Source organism: Mytilus edulis, chromosome 4, assembly GCF_963676685.1.
Source record: "Mytilus edulis chromosome 4, xbMytEdul2.2, whole genome shotgun sequence".
Classification (NCBI taxonomy): domain Eukaryota; kingdom Metazoa; phylum Mollusca; class Bivalvia; order Mytilida; family Mytilidae; genus Mytilus; species Mytilus edulis.
The window spans coordinates 40,106,915-40,133,324 of record NC_092347.1 but is presented as its reverse complement, the minus strand read 5'-3'; the positions used below and the strand labels follow the sequence as shown (position 1 = coordinate 40,133,324).

At 30.7% G+C, this 26,410-nt stretch overlaps 1 protein-coding gene across 2 annotated transcripts in view; it reads left to right on the top strand.

Moving 5' to 3' along the window:
- The first annotated feature begins 11,449 nt into the window (after positions 1-11,449).
- LOC139519685 (adipokinetic hormone/corazonin-related peptide receptor variant I-like) overlaps positions 11,450-26,410 on the top strand; it is a 237,882-nt gene continuing 222,921 nt past the window's right edge. The window contains exon 1 of one of the 2 annotated variants that reach the window (XM_071311900.1): positions 11,450-12,382. In XM_071311900.1, the coding sequence (XP_071168001.1) occupies positions 11,843-12,382 (540 nt within the window). In that variant the 5' untranslated portion in view covers positions 11,450-11,842. The remainder of the gene's footprint in view (positions 12,383-26,410) is intronic. The other variant, XM_071311902.1, reaches the window with a different exon arrangement.

Below are 26,410 nucleotides of genomic sequence, written 5' to 3'. Positions count from 1 at the left end.
AAACTGGACCGGTAGTACAGAATGAAAACAACAAATTCTAAATTTATTGCGTCTGATATCATCAAATATGCGTTATTCAAAGAAAACTATATATGCATAATAATCGTGATAATAGTGAACAATATGAAAATTTTGTCATTATGAACAGTTCTAATTGTTAATATCTACGTACTGAAATAACAATGTTCTAACCTTCACGTATATTTTTCAATTAAAGATTATTCGTATAATATAAATACGTAGTACTACGAACAAACATAAAATGTAATTGAGAATTATGTCCCCCTTATTTATGTATATTTTCGAAGGAAATTGTTTTGAAAATCAAGGATACTACCGATTAGGACAATTTTCAACGACGTTGCTGCATTGTTAAATTAATAATATATCAGATAAGTTTATCTAAACGACAAATAAGGTTACTTGAATTGTATATAAATCTACGGGAATTATAAAAAAACAAAACGTTAAAATAACAATATTAGATATGATGTGATCTGTACAAATTGGCATAATTACCATTAAACAACGAACAAATAATTGGACTAAAATGCAATAGTAGTATACCGCTGTTCATTGGTCATAAATCAATTTATCTGAAGCAAATCCGGGTCAGAAACCTAAACCGAGGGAAACACATCAACTATAAGAGGAAAAACTTTGATAACTTTAAAACAAAGGAGTAGGTTCAGTAAGCCCCCTTTTTGGCCCCAAAATATAGCAGTTTTACAAAATTGTTAAGATGTAAACTTTTAGTTATTCATTGGAAAGTAAATACAGTGCACATCTATCGGGTGCCAACATCATTAAGTCATGCTAAATTACTGAAATCTTCACAATTTTAGCATTTTAGTTAAATTTTAGACGGTTTCCGTCTTAATTGAAAGTGGCCGCATTCGGGTTCATTCTAAATATTGAAATATAAGTTGTATTTTATGATAATACATAATATATATAAATGTTGAGGATGAACACCGAATGGGGCCACTTTTATTTTTAACAAAAACCATCAGAAAAGTGACATTTTTGGGCATATTTGATAGATTTTTCATATTTAATGAGTAAATTAGTGAAAATCTTTTACATAAACTTATTGAATCAACTGAAATAGACACTTATTATAAGTGTTTAACAAGTGTCTACAATCTTTCGTCAGATGAACTTGAAATTTGAGGTCAAATTCGGCCCTTACCGGACCTACTCTACGCAACAACTAGAATGACCACACTGTGTTTATGTAATTTACAGGCAAGCCCTCTATTGTTTAGAGATCTTATTCCTACCTTAGCGTACAAGTTAATTCATCAAACTATTGACATAGTGAGATATTATAGCAAAAATGAATATAATACATATTCCCAAGATAATTCCAATTTCTAATTAAAAGCTGTCAATTCGAGACAAAGATTTATGTCAAAGTGCCATATAACAAGCTTGGATATTTTCTTTTTTACAGACCGGTGATTTGTTTCTTGTAGATGATTGGTTCATTTAGATATTGTAACATGTTGTAGCAGACTGAGACAATGAATTATATAGAGAGATTCAATCTGCAAATAGTGTCGCGTTTAACAGAATGCAAATAGGAAGATGTAGTATGAGATAGTTTTCGACCAAAACCAAATTCCATAAAAGATAGCAACAACAGGTCAAAGAACAGTCTTCACCAATGAGTAAAAAGTGATACGACATGGCAAGCTATTAAAGGCGTATTTGAGAGTTTCTAATGATGATAAGCATCCGATTCTCCAAATTTAAAACGTGTTATTTGCATTACGTAGTATGAAGTTACGATTATAGTTATAGTTATTGACATCACAAAAATTGTAAAAATAAAAAGCGATCAATTTGACATCTCACTTTCACATTGACAGTCTTGTCATGTTTCTGGCTTTAAACGCATAGCCTGTGAAATCATCTGTTACCATTTCGTCAAGATTTTTATTTTTGTTTACAATTCCAATTGATTTCTTTGTTTTTATACACGCTCTCTGTCATTTCGTAGTGTTTGTGATTCCTTCAGTGTTAGGTTTTTTTTACCTGATTTATATTTATTTAATTTCTTTATAGATTTCTGAGATTTTGACATCAGTAAACTATTGTTGTCAGTAATTAGTGTAACTTAGTTTTCTCATAAACAATATCTTTCTGCATTTTTAGAGTTCTTCACTTGATCGAAATGAAGAAGTAGAGAATTACCAAATCGTATATAATGCCTTACTAATCTTGACAATGAGTGTCGATATTGAGACATCAGAGTGATTGTCTGTTTATCGTAAATCACCAGCATATAACGATGACATTGTTAATCCGCTTTTCTTGGAATGTCTGCTGTGATTTAATGGTAAAATTTACTTTGATAAACAGCTAAAAGTTAGTTCTTCGGTACTGTCAAGATTTATCATAAATCCTTCTTAATTGTCTACTTATAAATTTAGAAATTATTGAGGAAACAAGGTGCCGTCTCCCGTAGCCTAAGTTAACTTATATATAATTTGCTTCAATTTTATGTCTCTTTGGTCAGACAACTATCGTGTGATTCTGTTCATTTACAATTATCCTTAGTTTTCAGCAATTAGGCTTTGGGCGTTCCTGTTGGGGTAGACCGAAACAGCGCTTCGGATACACACAATGCCTTATAGAAAGCAGTATACATTTCTTCATTATATGACCTTCAGAAAGAATGAAAAATGTAAAGGGTAGGCCCGAGTTTCTTTGTTTTAACTATCAGCTTGATGACGGAAACATACTATTGGATATACTGAGACATAAAACTGCGAACATGGTTCGGACATGAAGAGATATAAAATACGGACATATATACCTTAACAGTACATACTGTAGCATAAAGTAAAATCTCGTTTCAAGTGATAGTTGGACGTCGATTAAAAGTTGTTATAACTAATTAAAAATAGGAAGGTCTAACAGAGTATTTCGACTAAAACAATTCTTATAATAATTTACGCAATAAGAGCTGCGTCTAGAAATATAGCAGTGTATATATGTAATTATAAGTAAAACATCTGTTGCTTCTGTCATGAAATGACTCCTACTTTAGCGGGCAAGTAAATTCATCAACCTATTGACATAGTTAGATATTATAGTGAACACGAGTATGATATATATGACTTATCTGGATTTCGAAAATAATCCCAATATCTAATTAAAAGCTGTCAAGTCGAGAAAAACATTTGTGTCAAAGTGTCAAATAACAGCTATGGCATTCTCTGTTTTACAGACCGGTGATTTGGTTTTTTGTAGATGGTAGGTTTCTATGAGATATTGTTACACATTGTATCAGACTGGAGCAATATATCATAAAGAGATTCCATCTGCGAAAAGTGTTCTCGGTTATGTTTTAACAATATGAACATTAAATAAACAGTGGTATGATTGCCAAAGAGACTACGGCAGACCAAAAACAAATCAAGTTGAAGATAGCAACTAAAGGTCAAAGTAAATCATTCGCCAATGAGCGAAAATCCACACAACGAAGCTAGGTATTAAAGGCAGACTTGATCGTTTGTTATGATGGTAAACCCAGAAGATAACATCAGACGCTCCCAATAGAAAAAGTGTTTACATTACATATTACTAGTATGCAGTAACGATAAATGTAATAGTTAATGACATTACATGAATTGTATAAACGATCCATTTGACATCTCACTTTATCTTTGACAGTCCTGACATGTTTCTGGCTTTAAACGCATAGCCTATGAAATCACATCTGTTACCATTTCGTCAAGATGTTTAATTATTTTGCAATTCCAATTGATTTCTCTGTTTTTGACACACACTCTCTGTCATTTCGTAGTGAATCTGATTCCTTCAGAGTTTTTAACCTGATAGATTTATGAGACTTTAACATCAGTAAACTATTGTTGCCAGTAATAAGTGCTGGTTTCCTCATAAACAATATCTTTTTCAGCATTTTAAGAGTTCTTCCCTTGATCGAAAGGAAGGAAAAGAGAATTACCGAATCGTATATAATGTTGTACTTAAACTTGACAATGGTTTTCGATATTGAGACATCAACGGGATTGTCTGTTTATCGTATTTTACCAGTATGTAACAATAACTTTGTTAATCCGCTTTTCTTGGAATGTCCGCTGTGATTTGAATTACTTCGATAATCACATGAATCAGCAAACATGTCAGTGCTTTGGTAGTCAAGATTTAAAATAAACCCTTCTTAATTGTCCGCTTATAAATGTAAAAATTATTGAGGAAACAAGGCTCCGTTAAGGCCACACCAATTTGATCCCTTGTTCGACGGACCCGCCCGCACCTATTTTTTTCAAAACAGAATTTTTTCATTTTTATTATATTCCCGCTTCCCGCATCCGGAATTGTAATCATGTCCATTTCCCGCACCGTTTTTTTTTTGTAAATATTATAAAAAGATATCAACATTTGTTAAATTTATCACAGTCTAACCTGTATATAACGATTTTAAACATAAAAGCACCCCACCACACTGTGTAAATATCTGTGAGAATATTTGTTTCAGCATGAAACCTGGAGTGTTCCGATAAAAAAGTTATAACAGCGGGTATTTCCGTGAAGAACAAAAAATTGGTTTCTTTCCCCCTTACTTATATTTCCTATCAAAAAATGATCGTTGTAAGAATAAAGTACAAAGAACTTCTGAAGGATTTGCCTTCAACTGCAATTATATTGTATGCTGGCGAAACAAAACTATCCATAGCCGCTGCATGTTTATGCACCTGTCCTGATTGATTCAGGAGCATGTCGTTCAGCAGTTATCGTTTGTTGATGTTGTTCAATTTGATATTTTCCCGTTTGGATATATAAATTAGATCGTTGGTTTTCCTGTTCGAATTGTGTACGCTAATAATTTTGGGGTCCTTTATAGCTTGCTGTTTGGTCTGTATCAAAGCCCTGTGTAAAAGGCCGTACTTTGACCTGTGTTTGTTATTATCAGGTTGAGAATAACCCTCCCTCAGACAAGGGGTCATTTTACTGATGTAGAAAAGAAAATAGAAATACCCAGGATTTGTATAGTTCTTCTATACAAAACCTTTGAACACTTCGAATTTTGTACTCAAAAAGAGGAGAGTTACATCATATTTTAAACAAATTTTTCTTAAAGAGGGGTCCGCTTATTTTGAATAATGTTAAACTGTTAAAGTAAATGTGTTAACATGGTTAAAGTCCAGGAATATTACTAAATTCTTGGACATGTTTTGACCATGTTGACCCACTGTGTTTTGACCATTTAATACCAGATAGATATATAGTTCTATGAGAAAATATGAGCCCTTTTGTACAAACAAATATTCATAACTTATATTGATCCCTCATAAAACATGTAAAAGGGATATTTATAACATTAAGGGGTTGCCCCCAAACTGATTATGATTTGGATGGAGAATTGTCTCAATGTCAGTCACACATACATAGACCAGATTTAATTATTTCTTGGTGACCAGGGAAAAAATACTTCAAAAATTAAAGAAATGTCAAAGTACAAGTGATAAATCAAGTTTTAATATTGTCAAAACCTATTATTTTATGTTTATCAAAAAAAATTATAACCGCTCGCCTTTACTTTTCAAGCTTCGCCTCAAAAATTTGCAAATTAAATATTTTTTTATTAAAATTTTCAAATCGCTCGCTCGCCCCAAATTGTGGAGTCCAAAAATCCGTAGAACAAGACATTAAATTGGTGTGGCCTAAGTTCATTTTGAAAAATTTTGTTTATTCAATGATTTTTACATGATTCTCCTCTTGTTTATCATCCTTGGTGTTCAAATGTGTGGCTTTGAGCGTTCCTTTTAGAGTTAGTAATATGAACAGTGCTTTGAATGCATGAAATGCATAGTGTGTTATTTTCACGCTAATTTACTAATAAAATAAGTTGTTGACCATCACCGACTTAAACTTGATTAAGGATACTAATTTTGATGATCACGGTAGAAGACAGTGTAAAATTTTCATATGACCTTCATATTAGATTGCAAATATAAATTCTTCTTTTACCTAGCAGCTTGATGACGAAAAGATTCTCTTGGATAGACTGATATACAGAATTGGGAACACGACTCGGACACGAGAAGATATTGAATATGGACATAGACCTTGCTAGTTAACATAGTAGCATAGAGTAAAATATAGTTTGAGGAGATCGTTGGGCATCGATTAAAAATTGTCATAAATAATTACCAATAGGAAAGTCGAATTAGTTATCAAAGATACCAGGATTATATTTTGAAACGCCAGGCGCGCGTTTCGTCGACATAAGACTCATCAATGACGCTCAGATCAAAATAGTTATAAAGCCAAACAAGTACAAAGTTGAAGAGAAATGAGGACCTAAAAATACATTGTCTGTACTATAAGGACAATTAAAGAGTTCATATATTCTCATTCATAATAAACTCCAATCTGCTATCATATTACTAGTCTAGACAAATAAGAAAATGTGTTTTTTATTTGAAGATTTGTATCTCAAATGCAATGTATTCGAAAACTTATATGTAAGATATTTGCATGTGAATTTATCGTTATTTTGACAGTATGACGTAATGAAATAACTTGAAAATAATGAAGTAGAAAATGTAATTATTATTGCAGACTATTTATCGGCACACAAATAAAAATAATATGCTTGTTGGTGCATGTGATTACCGATGTTTATGATTTAACACTCTTTCTTACTCTGGAAACACATGGACATCTTAAATCAGAACATCTCTGCATGAGCTTGACATAATCTCCTAGTAATATTGAAAAATAATTGAACAACAGCTAAGTTATTTGAACTATGACAATAAAATGAAAATCTTTTATGTTTTATGTTTATCGATCTTTTCATTTGCAGAAGCCAATTAAAATGATAGATTGATTGCTTGTTTAACGTCAAGTGGAAAATAGTTCATGCATATTCAAAATAGGTGAAACAAAACAAATAATGAAAAACTGTAGTTTTTGCAAAATGAATCGATTAGGAAACAGGCTAAGGGTAGGCAATTAAGACGCAAGCGCATGCAAAAATATAAATGCTGAGCATTGGCAGAAATTTTTTGGGACAGTTTATCCTAGCAACTTAAAACGATTCCCTGTGGCCTTCAATGTAAAAATGTTGGATGATACTCATTACCTGTCCTTAACACGTTTGATATATTTTGAATTTGTGAAATACTGAGGCTTTTCTACATTTGTAACAGATTACCTTAGCTGTATTTGGCATAACTTTTCAAAAAAACAAATTTCAATTTTGGTATCTTTGATGAGTAAATTTACAACCACTGGGTCGATGCTTAGGTACATGTTTGTGGAGTTTTAATACCCCGAGGAGGGTATCACAAGTCCAGTAGTCAGCCCTTCTGTGTTGACATAAATTATCATTGATATGGTCATACATGTAATTATATACTGTTATACAAAACTTTGAAATTTTTAAATACGAAGGTTTTTCTACCTCAGGAATAGATTACCTAGCTGTATTTGGCAAAAGTCTTAGGAATGTTTGGTCCTCAATGCTCTTCAATTTCGTACTTTATTTGGGATTTTTATCCTTTTTTTATTCGAGCGTCACTGGTGGGTCTTTTATGAAAAAAACGCGTGTCTGGCACAAATACAAAATTTCAATCCTGGTATCTATAATGAGTTTATTTACGTGTTCATATTTCCACCATATTAGGAATTAAACTATTCATGTGTTAATTCAAATTAGAAATGGTTAATTGAGGTTTTTGTTTCTTATATGTTAAGAATAAAAATAAGACACAATCAGCCTACAGCGGGAAACGGTGCTTTTAACTTATACATTTACAGTTAAGTTAAACGACTTTTCTTGCATTAATAACAAGTGCTTTCCTCTAACTCTCTAATGCATTATCTTGTTTTAGCATTTATTTCAATGAAGATAATAACAGCCTTTCATTGCATATTTCCTTCCTATTATGTTATATACAGGTCGTTTGGCGTATTCGATTTACAAAATCTTACAAACAGTTTAATTTATTGTAAAGGATTTATAATAAGTAATATGTACAACAAAATAAACATTTCATGCCACCTTTAATTCGCATGATTGTTGTATCTTAGTAACAATTATTTCTTAGTTTGACAACATTATTATTACAATTTAAATACTTTACAATTCTTAGATTTTGGCGCTGTGAATAAAAAAAAGTAAAATCACAAAAAATACTGAACTCCCAGGAAAATTGAAATTGCAATATCCAAAGCTCAAACATATCAAAGGAATGGATATTAACTGTCATGTTCCTGACTTTGTACAGGCATTTTCTTATGTATAAAATGGTGTATTAAACCTGGTTATATAGCTAGCTAAACCTATCACTTGTATGACAGTCGTATACACTTCCATGAGATTCACAACGATGTTTGAAAAAAACCAGACATAATATGAAAACATGTAGGTAACATATTAGGCATAATTTCTTTGATCATGTTGATAATGATTTACTATAACAATAATACTATATTCCAATTGCTTAAGAGTGTGTTGTTTACAAATTGGATTGTAAAGAACGAATTAATGCTCAGTGACCACCTTCAACCTTTATACCAACGATACGTTTTTGACTTGTTTCTGTAATAGGCAAATTATAGTTGTACGCTATATTTGAAAGCAGGATACCTAAAACGAATGTTAAATTGTTCTATCTAAAAAATGTATTCAACAAAAAATATTTTCATAACATCATACTAAACATTCAATAATTTGCAATTCTTCATAGATGATAAGTTTTTGTAGGCTTGTGGTTAGGCCTGTTTATGAAAATAATTCAATCAATCATAATTAACAATGTTCTTATGTACTTTGCACACGTGCGACTAGTAGAACAGAAACTGCTCACCCTTCCTAAGCATCTGGTTACATCCCAGTATTTTTATAAGGTTCGTGTTGTTCAATATGTATTGTCACATGTTTTGTCTTGAGGAATGTTGTTTGTCTTTTGTTTCTTCCTGTCAATTGCTGTGTCGTCTATACGTTTTAAAATAAAATTTCGATTGCTCTCCTGTTTTGTCTTCAAATGCACCTAGAAAGATAAAAATGCCATCTTGTGAAGTATAAACCAGTCAACATATATTCTGTAAAAGAACATGTTTATAAACGTATATTAATCCTGCACATACGAATATTTAAAGCTGGTTTTTTCATAGTTCGTTTAAGTGTTTGATAGGTAGTCTGAGAGAAAGGTCGTTAAGTGAATCAATACTATGTAATACTACGTGACATTTTCAATTTATATGAGACAAAAGAAGTGTAAATACGTGCAAACAAACGCCTGCATATGCAGCTTTATTTCAATGGAAAGGAGTAGAAGCAATAAGGACACTTTCTGGTCCAAAATAGTGAGTCCGTTATTTAAATATGAAAATTTTTAACTTTGATTCCTATATCTGAGAGAAAATGAAATAGAATTATCATTACCTAGAATTTTTTTTTTTGATAAAACAATACATTGACAATCCTTTTTGAGTTGATTTATAATATATAAGTAAGCAATAAATGTGGATGTTAAAGTTGATAGATGCTTTTTGTGCTTCTTTGTTAAATATTTGTTTGTTTTTGTTCTAGTTGAGATTGGGACACAGCGATGACTGACAATGCCTGTATCAAGTAAGGAATATGACAGTTGTTGTCCATTCGTTTGATATGTTTTATAATTTGACTTTGCCATTTGATAAGGGACTTTCCGTTTTGAATTTTCCTCGAAGTTCAGTATTTTTGGGATTTTACTCTTTATGTCTCATCATTTCAAGAATAGAAATGTTGTTAAAACTTGACTAAACTACAATGATGGCAACACAATAATGCCAAGAAGGAAACATGTTTGGCAAACTAAAAATGATGATCAGAGCTCATTAATTTTGTTGATTGATTTGATATTGGTCACTTAAGGTTCAGTGGCAAATATTTCATGCATGTTCTAGATGAGAATAAAAAAAACTAGAAGTAGAACTGTTAAGTCTTGTAATAGGGGTTGACCGATATGAAAGTGTGGGAAATTTATACTGCCATTGGAAAATTAGGTTAATTGGATAGATAATTAAATGTGCCCACCCCCTCAAAGAGTTGTTGTAAGGGTTATAATTAACAGAGTGGTGCTACGTAAGGATGTGCAGATTCTGTTAAACATGTAAAAAATGTAACACCAGTCGTGTAAGTATATTTACTTTATTTACTTCGTAAATCTACCAAAATAAACTGTCAATTTTGGACCGAAACACAAACTCGTTCTGTTTGTTATAATAATACACTAATGCATTGTAATCAGATTAATATATGTAGTGGTAAGAATACTATTTGGATAACAGTATCATATCAAAATTGTAGATTGGTGAGGTGTCGGACATTGGTACTACTATATGCCATTTAGTTGTTGATCCAGACAATAACATCCAGGAGCCTTGGTAGCCCAGTAGCCAGTCAACCCTGATGTTGTGAGTTTGAATCCCACCTGGGGCATGTGCACTCAACTCTAGTAACCATAATTTGCTACCAAAGGTGTGTGGTTTTCTACAAACACTCCGGCTTCCGTTACTACTGCCACGTAACAGTACAATAGAGAAGAATGTGGCGTTTAGCACTAACCTATCAATCAATCAATCAATCAAATAATACTCTTAATTTTTCATTTATAACTTGTTGGTATAATGTTATGCTAAGTAAAATCAAATATTAGGTTATTGTAATATATATTAATATTCTGTTTACATATATTTGATACGCTCCGGTATTTGTGGTCTCTATGTAGAATACTTGCCTCCGGTACAGGATGTCGTGAGATTGAAGCATGGTCTGGTGAAATAAGACCTAAAATTGGTATTAACTGATTCTCCACTAAGCACGAAGCACTACATCAGGAGTAGGAGCAAAGACTAGTCTGCTCAGAGTCAGAATAATTTTCTGGGTTGATGGCATGTTCCAGCTGACTGTCACCTTGTAAAAGATCGCGTGATAAATCAGGCACCGTGTTTCAGGTGTACTCAGTATAGGGATAATATTCATTTATACGGGTATTTTCCATTTATTTTATAAGCTTCACAATATTTGTATATTTCGAAGGCATACTGAATGTTTTACGGAGGTAATCACCTTATTATTCATATCGCATCAACCTGTTCTCGTCCTGAATATGCATTTAATTTGCCGCTGGACGTTAAACATCTATCATCATCACCATCAGCAGTCACGCGAAATAATCATTAAACTTATTTATTGTATATTATTCTAATAACAATTTTACACTTGTGATTTTTAGAAGTTTATCAATAAGAATATATGATTACAAATTTAATTATTCTTTTAGAGTTTAATATACTATTGCATTTCTTTACAATTTCAGGGTGTTCAACGTAGTCCTAATGTGGTGAGATAACATTCACCGGAATAATTAGAATCGACAAAAAATCCTTCACATACTTTTACGGTATTATTATATTCAATTTATCGCTTTGTTAATAATACTAGTTGATATTGTTTGAAGTCGACATATATATATAATGGTAAGCTTAAATATCTTCATGTAACATCTTGTGGAAGTTCTTTTATCGATCGTTACAAAATTACTGTTACGTTTGAAGGATTGTTGGAAAACGTGGTTTAAAGCAACTATTGGAAAGATTGAATAACAGTTTCTCTTTATCATTATCAGCATTTAGTTGTTTAATTCAATTTTTGGCATTTATACTTACGATTAAGATAATTGATCTGTTTTAAGTAAATTGGCTAATTAAAAGCAGTGGTGTTTTATCAACTTGTCGAATGTTTGAAGTTCCACCATGCATGTTATAAACATTTTTGAAGTTTAGGCAAGTTTTATGTAGTATAGAAAATATGCCAGTCAAACCAACGGAGAAAGTGTCATTTTATGAAATACTACTAAACTCTTCGAATTTGACTTCGACTTCTTTCGGCAATGCTTCGAAGTTAGCATCTGGAGATTTACCAACGGATTTAACATTCAATGATGAAAATTTAATGGCAGTAGTGGCATACTCAGTATTGTTTGTAATAGCAGCAAGTGGCAACCTAACTGTGTTCATAACTTTATTCCGAAACCGACATTTAAAATCACGTGTAAATCTGTTCATTTTACATTTATCGTTAGCAGATTTAATTGTTGCTTTTATTATGGTTCCAATGGAAATTATATGGCATGCAACAGTTGCCTGGAAGGGCGGTGATCTTGCCTGTAGGATTTTAATGTTTTTCCGAACGTTTGGACTCTACCTTTCATCGTTTATATTAGTTACCATAAGTTTAGATAGGTACTTTGCCATACTTCATCCATTAAGTTTAAACGATGCCAACAAAAGAGGCAAGATTATGCTACTACTTTCATGGATATTCAGTTTTGTAGCAAGTATACCACAGGTAAGTTTTTTTATGCATAACTAGTAACACTCAATTTCAAGGCAACCAATAAAGGAGCAACCATTTAACTTCAAAGGGGGGGGGGTATGTTTTTTTTTTTTATCTAAGTCTGAAAATTTTAGTTTTTCACCGCTATCTAACAAATTCAGAATAATGTGTTTGTCATCTGCTTGGCCAGATTGTTTTTTTTTTAAATCAAATTGGGGATCAGAATCTATTCTTAGAAAGAAAAAAAACATTGAAGTTAAATTGTTGTTCCCTAACTGTGACAGAGGACGAAGTACTATAATTTAATTTCGTAATGCTCTTTGGTAATAAGATATTTACCCATACCAATTTGCAGAAATGGGACTGCTCTACAGTATGACAGGTTCTGTCAACAAAATGAGTGCAGAAGTGCATCGGGTTAAAATAAGGTTCACGATGTAGGACTCGCAAGTACATGTAAACTGACTGATTTTTGTTATTGATTTTCTTACTATTACATGTATGATGTATTCGTCCTCTATTATTATTTTCTTTCTGGTATTGAGAGCATATCAATGGATTGAATTTAAATGATTTCAAGAAAAGACTGGTACGCCTATAAACCTTGTGCGAGTTACTTCTCTTCTAAGATGCTTTCATGTTTCAACCATAAAACTGAGTGTTAATTCTTAAATTCTAAATTTGTTGTCCATAACCCTCTATTCTGTAAACCCCCATCCTCACCCTCAACAATGATTAGGAAATATTGCAGGAGTAGTTTTTATTCAAACGCTTATCAAGTTATCGCACGTCAAGCTCTACATATAAATCGGCGGTAAATCATATTATTGTTATTGGCATAGGTCAATAGATTACGTGATCAATTTGATGAAGAAGACAACAACAACGGAGAGGACATGTACATTTTTCCGGCAAAGCAGTTATGTTAATGGAGACATTTATTTTGTCAATACACAACAATATACTATGAAGTTTATATATAATCTGAACAACCTGTTGATAAATACAACCTTGAATATATTATAGAAGACGAGATTATGTTACAATTTAGATATTGCTAAATCAGGGTTAAGTAATAACATGATAAATAAGTTAAACGTAATCTAAATTACATGGATAAAGTTATGTTTATGCCTCTGATGGATGTATCCTCATTTGTTATGGTAGCGCTGCAACATGTTTGTGATAACGAGAACAGATTAGTTAACCTTGTTAACAGTTAACTTATAGATCCGTATATATTTACGTCAATTCAGTTTCCGTATTGTGGATTCCAAACCGAAAATTAGTTATTTTTCGGTTTGGAATCCACCAAACGTTTGTTTCTTTCTAGTCTTTTATTCAATTTTTCAAATTTAAAAAAAGGAAATGACGCATACAATGCACGGACCTATATTATCCACTTATCTAATGGCAACTACCACTCAGTATGAGAAGTAAAAAATCGTTCTCCTAAAATTGTTTTTCGTTTTTCAAATCTTGTTTTTCGTTTTTAATTCTGATATAAAAAACGAAAAATATGTTTTGTTTTACGATCAAATACAAAAAAAAACCAAACAAATATTTTTTCGCGTTTACTTTCTAGAAAGACGAATGGACGAAAAGTACAAAACAAATGTATATATTCCGGTCTATCATATTAAAGTACAAAATGTATTTTAAACTCGTATAGATCTATATTCTACATTTTGCATTCACTTCGTTCCCATGAGAATATGTGAACATGATAAATTATTACTATCTAAAAAGGTTCTTAATATTTCATTATATTTCAAAGTAATTCGGGCATGGAATTTCAGGTAGAATTTTGTTAATACTGTCAATGATTTAGATCAGTCTTTTAATATAATTTATACGATTAACGATTACCGAGAATAACACATGTACTTTAATGTTCTTGTAAATTGATAAAATTTAATGATCATGATCAATGTTGTTGTCGATGTTCTAGTATATATAATGGATAATGTTGGTAAATGTCTAAACAATTCTCATGTTTGTATAGATACATGTATATGGCGATTGAATGACATGGTCCTGACTGAATGCAAGTGATTGCATTTTAGTTAAACTAGGTTAATAACACGCCAAATCTCTAAATTATCTGACACCCACGTCATGTCAATTCCAACTACTAGTACTTCATGTACATGTAGTGATTATTCGCTTTACTAGGAGTTTTTAAATATATCCGATTGAGATCATGAAGACGGAAAATAAATGTTACAGATGCACGTGCTTCAAATGATTTGGTACTAATGATGTCATCAATCAAATAATGGTTGATTAACTACGTGTTAACCGATTTTTTTTATATTTTGTTATTGAAGCATACATACTATGTACCTATGTAGGATATTGGTTTTTTTTTATTTACGTAGGCATACTAAAAATAATCTTAAACCATGAGAAAATAGTCTACAATTAGTAATTTACAGAGTTGTAAAAATAAAATGTTATGTTTGTCATATGAGTCGGGTGTACGTTTGCAATCATAACTTGAGTAACTTTTATTGTGTTTAAAGATCGTCGTTACTCATATAATATAGTCCCTCCCCGTTATTGACTCGTCAACTTGCAATCTTAGAGCAGCGAAATCTAACATCTGAATTATTTTGGGTTCATTTGACTTACCCCGACCTTTTTACTTTAACTTTTTATCATCAGCAACTTTGTAACAGCACAAAACTGCTAACCCCATGAGCAACCTGTGGCTATAGCTGGTTTACATAATAGTCGCTAGATTTGAGTTTAACGTGTTTCATTTACTGGTTCTGAAACAGGATGTGTTTTCTGTCTTGTTCTGAAAGTCATGAAGATGTCTCTACAACGTTGACAAAAGGTATCTGTATTTTCACCTTTGGTATCTTCTTTTTCACGTTTCTATTTTTTTGGTCGCCGTCAACCGGAGCTTCAAGCATTGACGCTATTTGCATAATGATTTTTAATGTTCAAAGACGCCTACGAAAAACAAACATTATTATCAAATTAATATATCTAATTACATATATTCTATACATACATTTTTGAATATTTCATTAAATAGTGTTAACCAATGAAACGCACGACTTAAAATCTTCTTTTCGCAACATAACACTTCCGTGTTTGGCAGGAAACTAATATATAATTCTTTCTCGAGTTTTTGTTTAAATTATGGAAATCTTTCATACTTTTAAAGGATAGTTGAAGTGCTTGCTTAAATTCTTTAAAGACCTCTAGGAATAAGACAGGAAATGAAAGAAAACTCAGCAGTTTTATCATTACGTTAGACTAAGTCATTGATTCACTGTACGGTTTACTTGATAATTAATATGTAAAGGTCATCGATGAAGGTCGACAAAAAGTATACAAATTAATAAAAGGGTATGCGCACTGGGCAAAAATGTAGAAAAAGGGCAACATAAATAAAGAAAAGAGTTATATAGTTAAAATAAAATAAATAATAGAGAAAACTGGGATGTTAAATCATAGAAATACAGAATAATGGGCTAGGTAGATAAAGAATAGAGGAATAGCCTTACAAATAAAGAATAAAGACATGAAAGATCTCCATTCCCGACCATCATCTATGACGTTGAAATAACACAACCAATGACGGTTTGTTGTAAAAGCGAGGAATGATCGCTTTTATTTATTCGGTCAATTCTAATATTTTAGTTTCACGACAAGAAAGGCATATGACCAATGTATCTTATGTTTTCGTTTAGACGGTAACATTAGAAAGTTGAGGAAATCATACCAATATGAATAATCAAAATGTCATAATGGTTATTGCAATTTCAATCAAATTTTTAATAAATTCGGCACTTAAAATTTCTGTTCAAAACAATTTTAATGCATTGTTTACACTTTACATGAAGTTTTTAGTAATTTTTTGTTTTTGTTTCTTAAAAAAAGAATGTAATAATATATTTCGTGAGATGGAATTTTAATTTTAGCTTCAAGGGTACTTTTCATTCATTATATTGGCTAACTATTCAAAGTCTGTCAAAATTTCAGTTCGTGCAAATTCTAAACATTTACAATTTGTATACGGCACAATATTTATCATGATTACTACATTAAAGTTTTTTCAAATAAATGATGTTTTTAAATATTCAATTCAGCATAGTTCAAGGCCCCCTTTTATTACTTTGTATTGGTTCTATGTCATTCAAGCCTGTTTCACATTAGTAAGAAGAAAATAATAAAGAAAATTATGATTAAATGCACTTTTTCAATTACCTAATCTTTAAACAAATAAGTTTATCTTAAAATCAGGAAATCTGCTAACAATATTTAATTTATTTTACATTATTTGATAAAGGAGTATTTTATTTTATAATCACTCAAATCGAGATAAAAGATGTATTTTATCTTTCTTTGCACGCGATGTATTGAATCGCCTACGTTTTTGATAATAAAGATATATAGCACTAGTATTGTGGTCAGAAAATTTCAATGAGTACTCGAATTATAAAATGTGTGCACGGAACTACATCTTTTTTTACCTACATATATATGATTTAATATAACACACATTAAGGTATAAAACAGATAAAAAGAATAGAGACAATTAAGTGCCTGTGATCGAAACACCTAGTCCAGTATTTTGGTGGATGATACTTTAATAATCGTACACACCTTAATCCAGTATTTTGATTGGATAATACTTGAGTCTGAATACAATAATCGTACTCCTAAGTTTTTTTTACCGTACGTCCTCCTGTTGTATGATAAGTCATGTATAGATTACGATGTGCTTTATCTATATGAGGTCACATCAGTGGCCAATGATACCACAATGCAATCAATATTTAGAATTATAAACATATAATTGTTTTTGCATGAACCCCCTGAGGGGTTCATGCTTATATATTGGTGAGTTTTGAATGTGTCTATGGGCGACTCGATATCTCTCGGCCGGAAGTCAGAATAAAAATCTCGGAACGTCTCTAAAATTTTCGGTCATATATACAGTTCTTAACAGGTTGTTATCTACGTCTATGATATGGTCCCTTGATGGCCCTTGACGACGCAATTATATTTGTTTTAAAACGACCACTGTGTACTGTGTTTATCTGGGTCAATTATAACGTGGCATTGTCTGTTGTCTCGATAACATGTAAACTAATCATGTTTGAAGATTTAACCACGGGATACTGTGTATTTCATCATACTAGACTTGCGGGAGATAACATTCTGGTTAAAATATTAATATTAGATCGGAAAACAGAAAGATCAATAATATTAGATCAGAAAACAGAAAGATAATATTCTTATCAAAAGTATTTAATTCAATCAGAAACAAACAAATATATACAAAACTAAAAACCAATTGTTCAGAGAACAGTTTAAGGTCTTTCCACCAGTAAATATCTATGTTGATATTAAAATATTAAAAATCAGTCTAAAATGTCAGTTCCTATTGCTTTATGATGTATAGATATGAATTTTAAGCAAAGGTCATAATCTAGAACGTCAAATATACCTATGACCTTGACCTCAATTTCAAGGTTACAAACTGAGGATCTCAAATCAAAAGACCCTAGGTCTCTTATATGTATGTTAAATAAGTTATATCACATTACGCATAATTTTCGATATGATATGGGCTAAAACTCCCGTTTATTGACTACGCACCCTTTCAACCAAAATTATTAAGTTACGACATGTTGCAACTAACAATTTAGTAAAAATAATTTGTTGATATCTTATAAGGTTAATGAAAATGAGTGAAAATAAGCCAAAATCAAAATTTAGAATATGACCTTGACCTTTGACCTTGACCTTATTTTCATTTTTTCAGTCACTTTTACGTCACATGTTTTATTTATCCTAAAAAGTATGAATTCTCTTTTTTAGTATCAATGCTATTACTTGAAAATGTATAGTAAACTGAATGTTCTAGTTATATATACTAGTCAACAAAAGAAACGATACAAGATTTTTTTTCAAATTAAAGATAACGTTTTCCGTTCATTGGACCAATATTGAAGGTAGTAATACTTTATCATTATGGAAATATAAATCCGTTAAAAAAAAATGTTTCTTTTGCTTCGTGACGTTTTTTCGCGAATTGTTTTTTTTACAAAATTTACATAAAACGACAATTTTAAAAACAGAAGTTCCAACTAATGATGCAAACCTCTCATTTAAAGGTAAAGACAGTGTTTGCCATCAATTTGTTTTTAAAAATCATACAGTTTCTTCGTTTATTTGTTAAGCAAAATTCGGCCCCACGAGAAATCGTAAAAATGTATACATTATTAACTGATTTACAATAGACAGTATGTGTAAAGTGATGTTCAAAAAGCGGTAACAATCTTAAAACTAATCCGAAGGTTCCAAATTTACTGTGTGTTGTTTTCATATCTAAAGCATTCATTTGAGACAAAAATAAAAAAAAAATTTGCATTTTTTGAGATTTCAAAAAACACTTTTTTTCCAAAAAATTTGAAAAAAAAAAATATCTCAACCCATTAGTTACAACATGAACATAACTTGATTAGCATATTGAATATTTTTAAACAAATTTGAAATGTTATTTAGCACTTAGAAAATTATGTGTCGATTTGTTATTCAACTTTCCACAAAACTTATTTGCACCCTATGATCGTTTACACGAAATTTAGATACTTTCTGACAAGTTATGATTTTCATTATCACATGTGCATACATTGCAAATAAAAGCTTTTTAAAATAGTGTATCTCATTTTGTTTTATATTTAATACTTTTTGATAAATTTTATTTCAAAATCGTGTATCGTTTCTTTTAATGACTAGTATATGTTTTCCTGACTTGAGCATTACCATTGTGTATTAAAAGTACTATTCTTCTTGCATAACAGGAATGTTTTACATAAAACTTGCTGTTTATTTTAAAAAAAACCACATAAAAAGATAAGATATTAAAATCCTGCGAAATGATACCCGAGATAGCTGTTACACTGAACTAAACATATAAATAACTGTTATGTAATGGAAAAAAAGGAGAGTAGGATCATTTATCCTTCAGGAGCACACGAGATTACCCCGGTCTTTTGGCGGGGTTTGTTTTTAAAAGTCCTCCTACTTAATGTTTTTTTTTGTTATATTGTTGTCGGTGGTTTTAGCGCTTTTCGCCTTTGTGCCATGATGGTTTTATTTGTAAGATAATGTCAGTTCGTTTTCCATTTAAGAGTGTGAATATCTCTTCGGTATATTTTGCCTCTCTTTTAATAAATGGTTATAATAACTACGTCATTGAATGTGTATTCAAAATGTTCTTGATAAGTCTTTTCCGTCAGATATAGGACAGGTTTTGCCATCTAACCAACTATTTCATCGTTTATTCTTGTCATGTTCCTTTCGCTTTTATTTACATGTTTTGTATATCTTCTGAAGTCTGATTCGCGTTACAGATGAGATTTACATAGAAGTACTACACAATTATGTCATCTTCTCTCTTGTTCTAAAAATGCTATTATAACTATTCCGGATAAATTTTGAATAAATTTGTTATCTCAATTTTTCGGGATGCAGTATCGCTTTAAAATTATGGATTTCGAAAGAAATTTTAATTATTTCTATTTTTTCTGTAATCAAATTGGTACGTCAGCACTCCTTTTGTATGGTGATATAAATCGCTTTACTATCTTCTTTTTTGTATTGCCAACACCTTAAATGTTTGCTGCATGATTATTGTTAACATCTCTCTTTAAGTATTAGTTACACACTGAGTGCATTAGCCCCAATGAGTGTATCCAATACTTGCTCTTAGTATTTTGTGGTGCTTTAGTTTTTTTTTGATTTGCAAACAAATAACCGCAATACATTTTCGATTGTTTTGTAATAACATACTAATAATGCATAACTTATAAAACAAAGATAATGTATGCCATGTGTACATTTATTGCTGCAGTAACACTGTCTTTAGAATTTTTATGTTTGAGAGCTCAATTTCTTGCATTTTTTCTGTCACCCTGTTGAAACATAGGCACTGTTTGATGTGTGATGACATTTTTTGATATTCTATCATGTCTCTCTTATGTTTAATTACCGAAACCTGTATCTGTTGTTGATCAACGATGGCACTTCTATGTAAATAAACAATATAGTTTGAAGTAAATAAAAAGAGTAGACATTATTCTAGGGCGAAACGTTAGAAAAAGAGACAAGATTCAAAGAAAGATATTCAAAACCTAAAGTCGAAAAATAATGTGTCAATAGTACACAAATGCCCCACTCGCACTATCATTTTCTATCTTCACTGGACCGTAAAATTGTCGTCAATACTCAAATTGTCAATAAAATTAGAAAGATCATATAATAGGGAACAAAGTATTAAATTTCAAGCTGATTTGACTTCAACTTCATTAAAAACTACCTTGACCAAAACTTTAACCTGAAGTTGGACAGACGGACGAACAAACGGACGCACAAATACTTTGTGATGTCAAAATAAATCTTCATTCTTAGAAACGTTAAACACTGTTTTTAATGAGCCGACATTGTAATTTTCCTTGGTATAGTTTGATAAACAAAACAAAACTAAGACCAATGATGAACGCGTTTCTAGTTTACCTGAAACATAGAAAACGAATCTATTCTTGGAGGTATCATTTTGATTTGTCATTCTTTGTAAATAACTATAATTGCATTTTCGTGTATCAAGTATTAATTGCACTTTTCTTTGGTTACATTTGAAACAAAATCAAAACTAAAATTTTTGTCGAACACGAGTGAAATCTACCGGAAACATTTCAGATACAACAATTCACTTCCTGGTAGATGCGAGTTTTATTTTTTATTTCAGATTAACTATTCAATTGCATTTACGTCTGTAGATATAAACAGGATAAATACCTTCGTCTGATGTAACGAAAGCACATACAGGGGCGTTTTGTTCAATTATTTAAATATTTATAGTTGATTTTTACACCATTGACACGGATGAAACGTCACAGTGTTGTCGGAAACGTAAAGAAAATGAAATTTGCATATCAAAAGGCGAATACTTATTTACCTCAAACGGAACAATGGCTGAATGATCACAGCGTTTTACTGCTTCTATAGATCAAACAAACTAACAGACCAGTTAGCATAACACATTCTGGTTTTTTTTCCTGGATCAAACGATGCTGACTTTTCATCTGTATCTCAAGGTCGTCTAAATGCTTTAGATCATTTAATTGTCAAAGCGAATATTTGTGAACTAGATGCATGTCAAGCAGTATGCAAAACATCGATATAACTATTACATAACTGTCTGTTTGAGTTTTTGCAATTGCGTTGTCAGCTTATTTTCGATCTTTGAGTTTGAATGTTCCTTGGGGTATCTTTCATCCCCTTTTATACTTAATCATATCTCCCAAAGACATACTTTCTTTTAAATTGGAATGTTTAAAATACACAGAAAAAAGAATACATATTTACATTTCATAGTACCTTGATTTCATTATTCGTACGTTATGTCATAACATTGCAGATACGATAACTGCTTTATCTTAATAACTCCTTAAATATCACCTGGCTCACTCGAGTTAATTTAAATTTTGATTGAAAACAAATCCATACAGGTTTTGAAATATCCATAAAGTTTTCGTTAATTTGAATAATGAATAGACTACTATGTCTTTCGACATCATTATTTAAGCAAAACCTACTACTTCTTTTTAGAAAAATTAATTTAAATGCAAATTTTTAAAATTTAATCATCTTTACATTGTATCTTTTTCCGGAGGTGTTCAAATATATTTTAATTTAACGAGTTTTCAATTACAAAATTGATATGGTAAAAATATTTCCTGGATATAAAAATGATATTTCGCTGATATAATGGGTTAAAATTTATGTATGTTTCATCGTGCATTAAGTTCTGTTCTTTTTAATGCGTAATATGAAAATTAGAATAAGGTTACCACTAAATCAATGAAAGTGCAAAGGTATGCCTGATTACTTATATAAATTGTTTGAACAAAATGAATCTCAATACCTTCTGTATTCCATCTGTAAAACTGTCCAAACATATTTGTTTAGTATATAATTCTGCATGGGAAAGAGGTTGATCATAAAGGTTGGGTCCATTCTACCAAAATTACTTCTCTATGAGAAGGTTTAACCTGACAGTGTTGTGTGATGTTAGGCAACAATGGCAAATTGGTAGTTAGGTTTTTTATATCTTACTATCAATAATTACATTAATTTTTTTTAAAAGTACAAGTAAATCAGCAGCCTCGACACAGGAACATTGCTGCTTTAAATGGTAAATTTTCAAACCTTTTCCTGCAGATTTACTTTAGAACAAATATTCCGATTAAAATGTGGAGCTAAGTTAAACGGCATTATTTAGTCTCTGAAATTATAGAAATGATTCGAAAATGCTTTCCCTGTTATAAAATAGTTATAAATCAATGTATGATATAGTCTTATATAAAGGCAACAGTAGTAAATAGTTGTTGGAAAGTCATCAATCAATAATTGAAAGAAAACAAATCCGGGTTACAAACTGAGGGAAACTCATCAACTATAATAATAATAGTCTTTTATTCAGAAGCAATACAGCTTATAGAATTTACATATACAAATATAATAACATCAGTGAATAATTACATACATGTTTTATAATTACAAACAGTTTGTATCAATGGGGGAGAATGAAAACAAATAATATAAATAATGAAATATAAGTATAATATTATGAATAACGAATCTTATAAGCTAAATAAAGGTATTTACCTAGATTGTTAAGCTCTTTAATGTTATGAATAGACAATAATTGTATAAGTTTATAACAAGATGGTTTTTTTCCCAATAAAATGGTTTTATATATGTTTTCCTAATATCAGAATATTTTTCACATACTTAAATATAATGGTATTCATCTTCAATCATGTTTTTATCACACGTATTACATAATCTGTTTTCTCTTTCAATATTACCAATTTTACCATTTTCAATGTTAAGCCAGTGTGCAGCCAATCTATATCTACTAATATATGGCTTCAACACATAGTTTACAGGTTTTTGTAGGTAAAATGGTAGAGTATTTGGATCGTGTATATATCTATAAAAATTACACTTTGATGACTCATTGAAAAAGCATTCATTTCACTATAAAAACTACCTTTCATTCTATTAACAATTTCTAGCTAAAACAGATCAACATTAATAACATTTTGGTGTAACCATACATCTTGACAACCATAACGAAATAATATGTTTCTTATTTCACATGCGAAATTGTGTTTGACACGAGGTTTTAATATCGATCTTTCTAACAATTCTTGGTAGCAAGATTGTAAAATACAGTTATCTGTTTTCAATAATTTACACCAATATCTAAGCATTCTGCAATGTCTCTTTATGTACAACGGATATCTACCTAATTCACTATATACCATATAATTAACAGTAGTTGTTTTGACTTTCAATATACGTTTTAAAAAACTTAAGTGAACTTTTTTCAATATTTTCGGCTTTGTTATGTCCCCAGACTTGACATGACATTGATATATGGAGGCATATATATAGAAAGAATATATAAATCGGTATTTTCACACAAAATACTTTTATCAATTTTGAACCAAATCATACAATCAACACAGCTCTTTACAAATGTAATAAAAGGGTCACTTTATGTTTGTCCATCTGATGAGTTAAGCCTTTTTTAACTGATTTTTATAGTTCGTTCTTATGTTGTACTCTTATACCACTGTCCCAGGTTAGGGGGAGGGTTGGGATCCCGCTAACATGTTTAACCCCGCCACATTATTTATGTATGTGCCTGTCCCAAGTCAGGAGCCTGTAATTCAGTGGTTGTCGTTTGTTTATGTGTTAGGTTTTTTTTTTTCGTTCATTTTTTTACATAAATAAGGCCGTTAGTTTTCTCGTTTGAATTGTTTTACATTGTCTTATCGGGGCCCTATTATAGCTGACTATGTGGTATGGGCTTTGCTCATTGTTGAAGGCCGTACGGTGACCTATAGTTGTTAATGTCTGTGTCATTTTGGTCTTTTGTGCATAGTTGTCTCATTGGCAATCATACCTCATCTTCTTTTTTATATTAACCATATTTTATAAAGCACAATAACACCTCCCCCGTTACATTTTTTTTCTGACTATGTATTCGTTTTCATAATTTTTTTTTTTTTTTTTTTCAACATAATAATATTTATTCATCTAATCTTGCTTGTTACAAGTTTCACCAAGAGTCCAAGCTTCTCTTGATTTACTCTGTTACACTCCACTGATTATCCAGGGAAATAAACAGCTGATCAAACTTATTAAGTTATAAAAAATAATATAAAGTTGTATAGTTGTTATATGCAGAGAATTATCAATGCTAAAAATTCTTTCTAATTGACAATAATATTGGACATCTTGATTTATATGCATCTATTCTTTTATTAAATTCATTTTCAAAAATGCTAAAGACATCAACAGTTTTTGTTCTCTGCTCGGATACATAGTATGACTTATATATAGAAAAACTTAATACTGTTAGTATATAATTCAGAAAATAATAATTACTATCTGTGATTTTATATCCAAATACCAGATGTTGCAATTTAATATCAAAATCTATTTTACTTCTTCTAAAGAGTTCATAGATTTTTTGCCAAAATTTATTCAAATATCTACACTTCAAAAAATAGTGAGCATAATCTTCTTCTTGCTTACAAAAATTACATTTATCTGTCTTAGTTACTTTCCACTGCAATAACAGTTTTTTAGTTGGAACAATATAATGTAATAATTTCCATCTAAATATTTTTAATTTATTTTCAGTCATATATTCAAAAATAAATTTGTACAATGAATTCATATTAAGAGTTTCTTGTATTGGTAGGATTCTAAGCCATCTGTTTATCCCTATTGACGACTCTAGTTTTGTATTTATTAAAGAGTTGTATAACATTTTATTTGTTAATAATGTAGTCTCAATAAAATTATTTTTCCATACGATTTTATTTCTCTGAATATTAATTGTAGTTTTGACAGAACTCTCTTTTTGAACAATTTGAATCCATTCTGCTGGTATAGATTTTTTTAATTTTTGAAATTCGGCGATCCAGTTTATTTTTAACTTTAATTTGTTTAGAATGTAGATTTCTGATAATGACATTTTATCATCTAAGATATCATTTATGTAAATTAAATCACTCTTAATCCAGTTCTCAAATATGATTGGTTTATTATCAAATTTTATAGATTTATTTCCCCATATTACTTGCTTTCTAATATCAAAAAATGTGTCTGGTTGTTTTGTTTGCCCCCCGCCAGTCAAATTCCAAGACTTTATTACTTCTTTATAAAACACAGGAATATCTTTAAGATATCTTAAAGATTTGATATCACTAAAATTCATATTAAATATTGACAAAATATTGTTTGAGACATTTAAGTATTTAAATGGTATAAGCTTCCAAGTCTCAAGTTTACCATTTACCAATCTATTTACCCATGATGCTTTTAAAGCCACAAAATAACTTTTAAAGTCTACCATTTTAAGACCCCCTTCTCATATGGACCAATCATCATGTTTCTTTTAATCTTGTCTGGTTTCCCATCCCAAATATATTTATAGCTACTGTTTTCTATTTCTTTTATATAATTTTCTGGGGTTAGACATACGCTTCCCAAGAAAGTAAACAAAGGCAATATTAAAGTCTTTATAATTAGGATTTTTCCTAAAATAGAAAGATTTCGTTTTTTCCATATCATAAATAATTTGTTCATCTTTTCTATTTTACCATTCCAGTTTAACTTTTTGCATTCTTCTTTGTCATGTCCGAAAAACACCCCTAAAGCTTTAATAGGTTTATCTCCCCACTTAATCCCGACAATTTTATCTTTACAAGATTTCAATTTTCCAATCCATAATCCCTCTGTTTTATTTCTATTTAGTAGTAAACCTGAAAAGGAACCAAAAATTTCTATTTCGTTCATTGCAGCTACCACATCGTTTTTATCCTTGCAAACTAGTGTTGTGTCGTCTGCTAATTGTGAAATCTTGATACTATGACTTTTCCCATCTAATTTTATATTAATTCCTTTTACATTTTTATTATTTCTTAA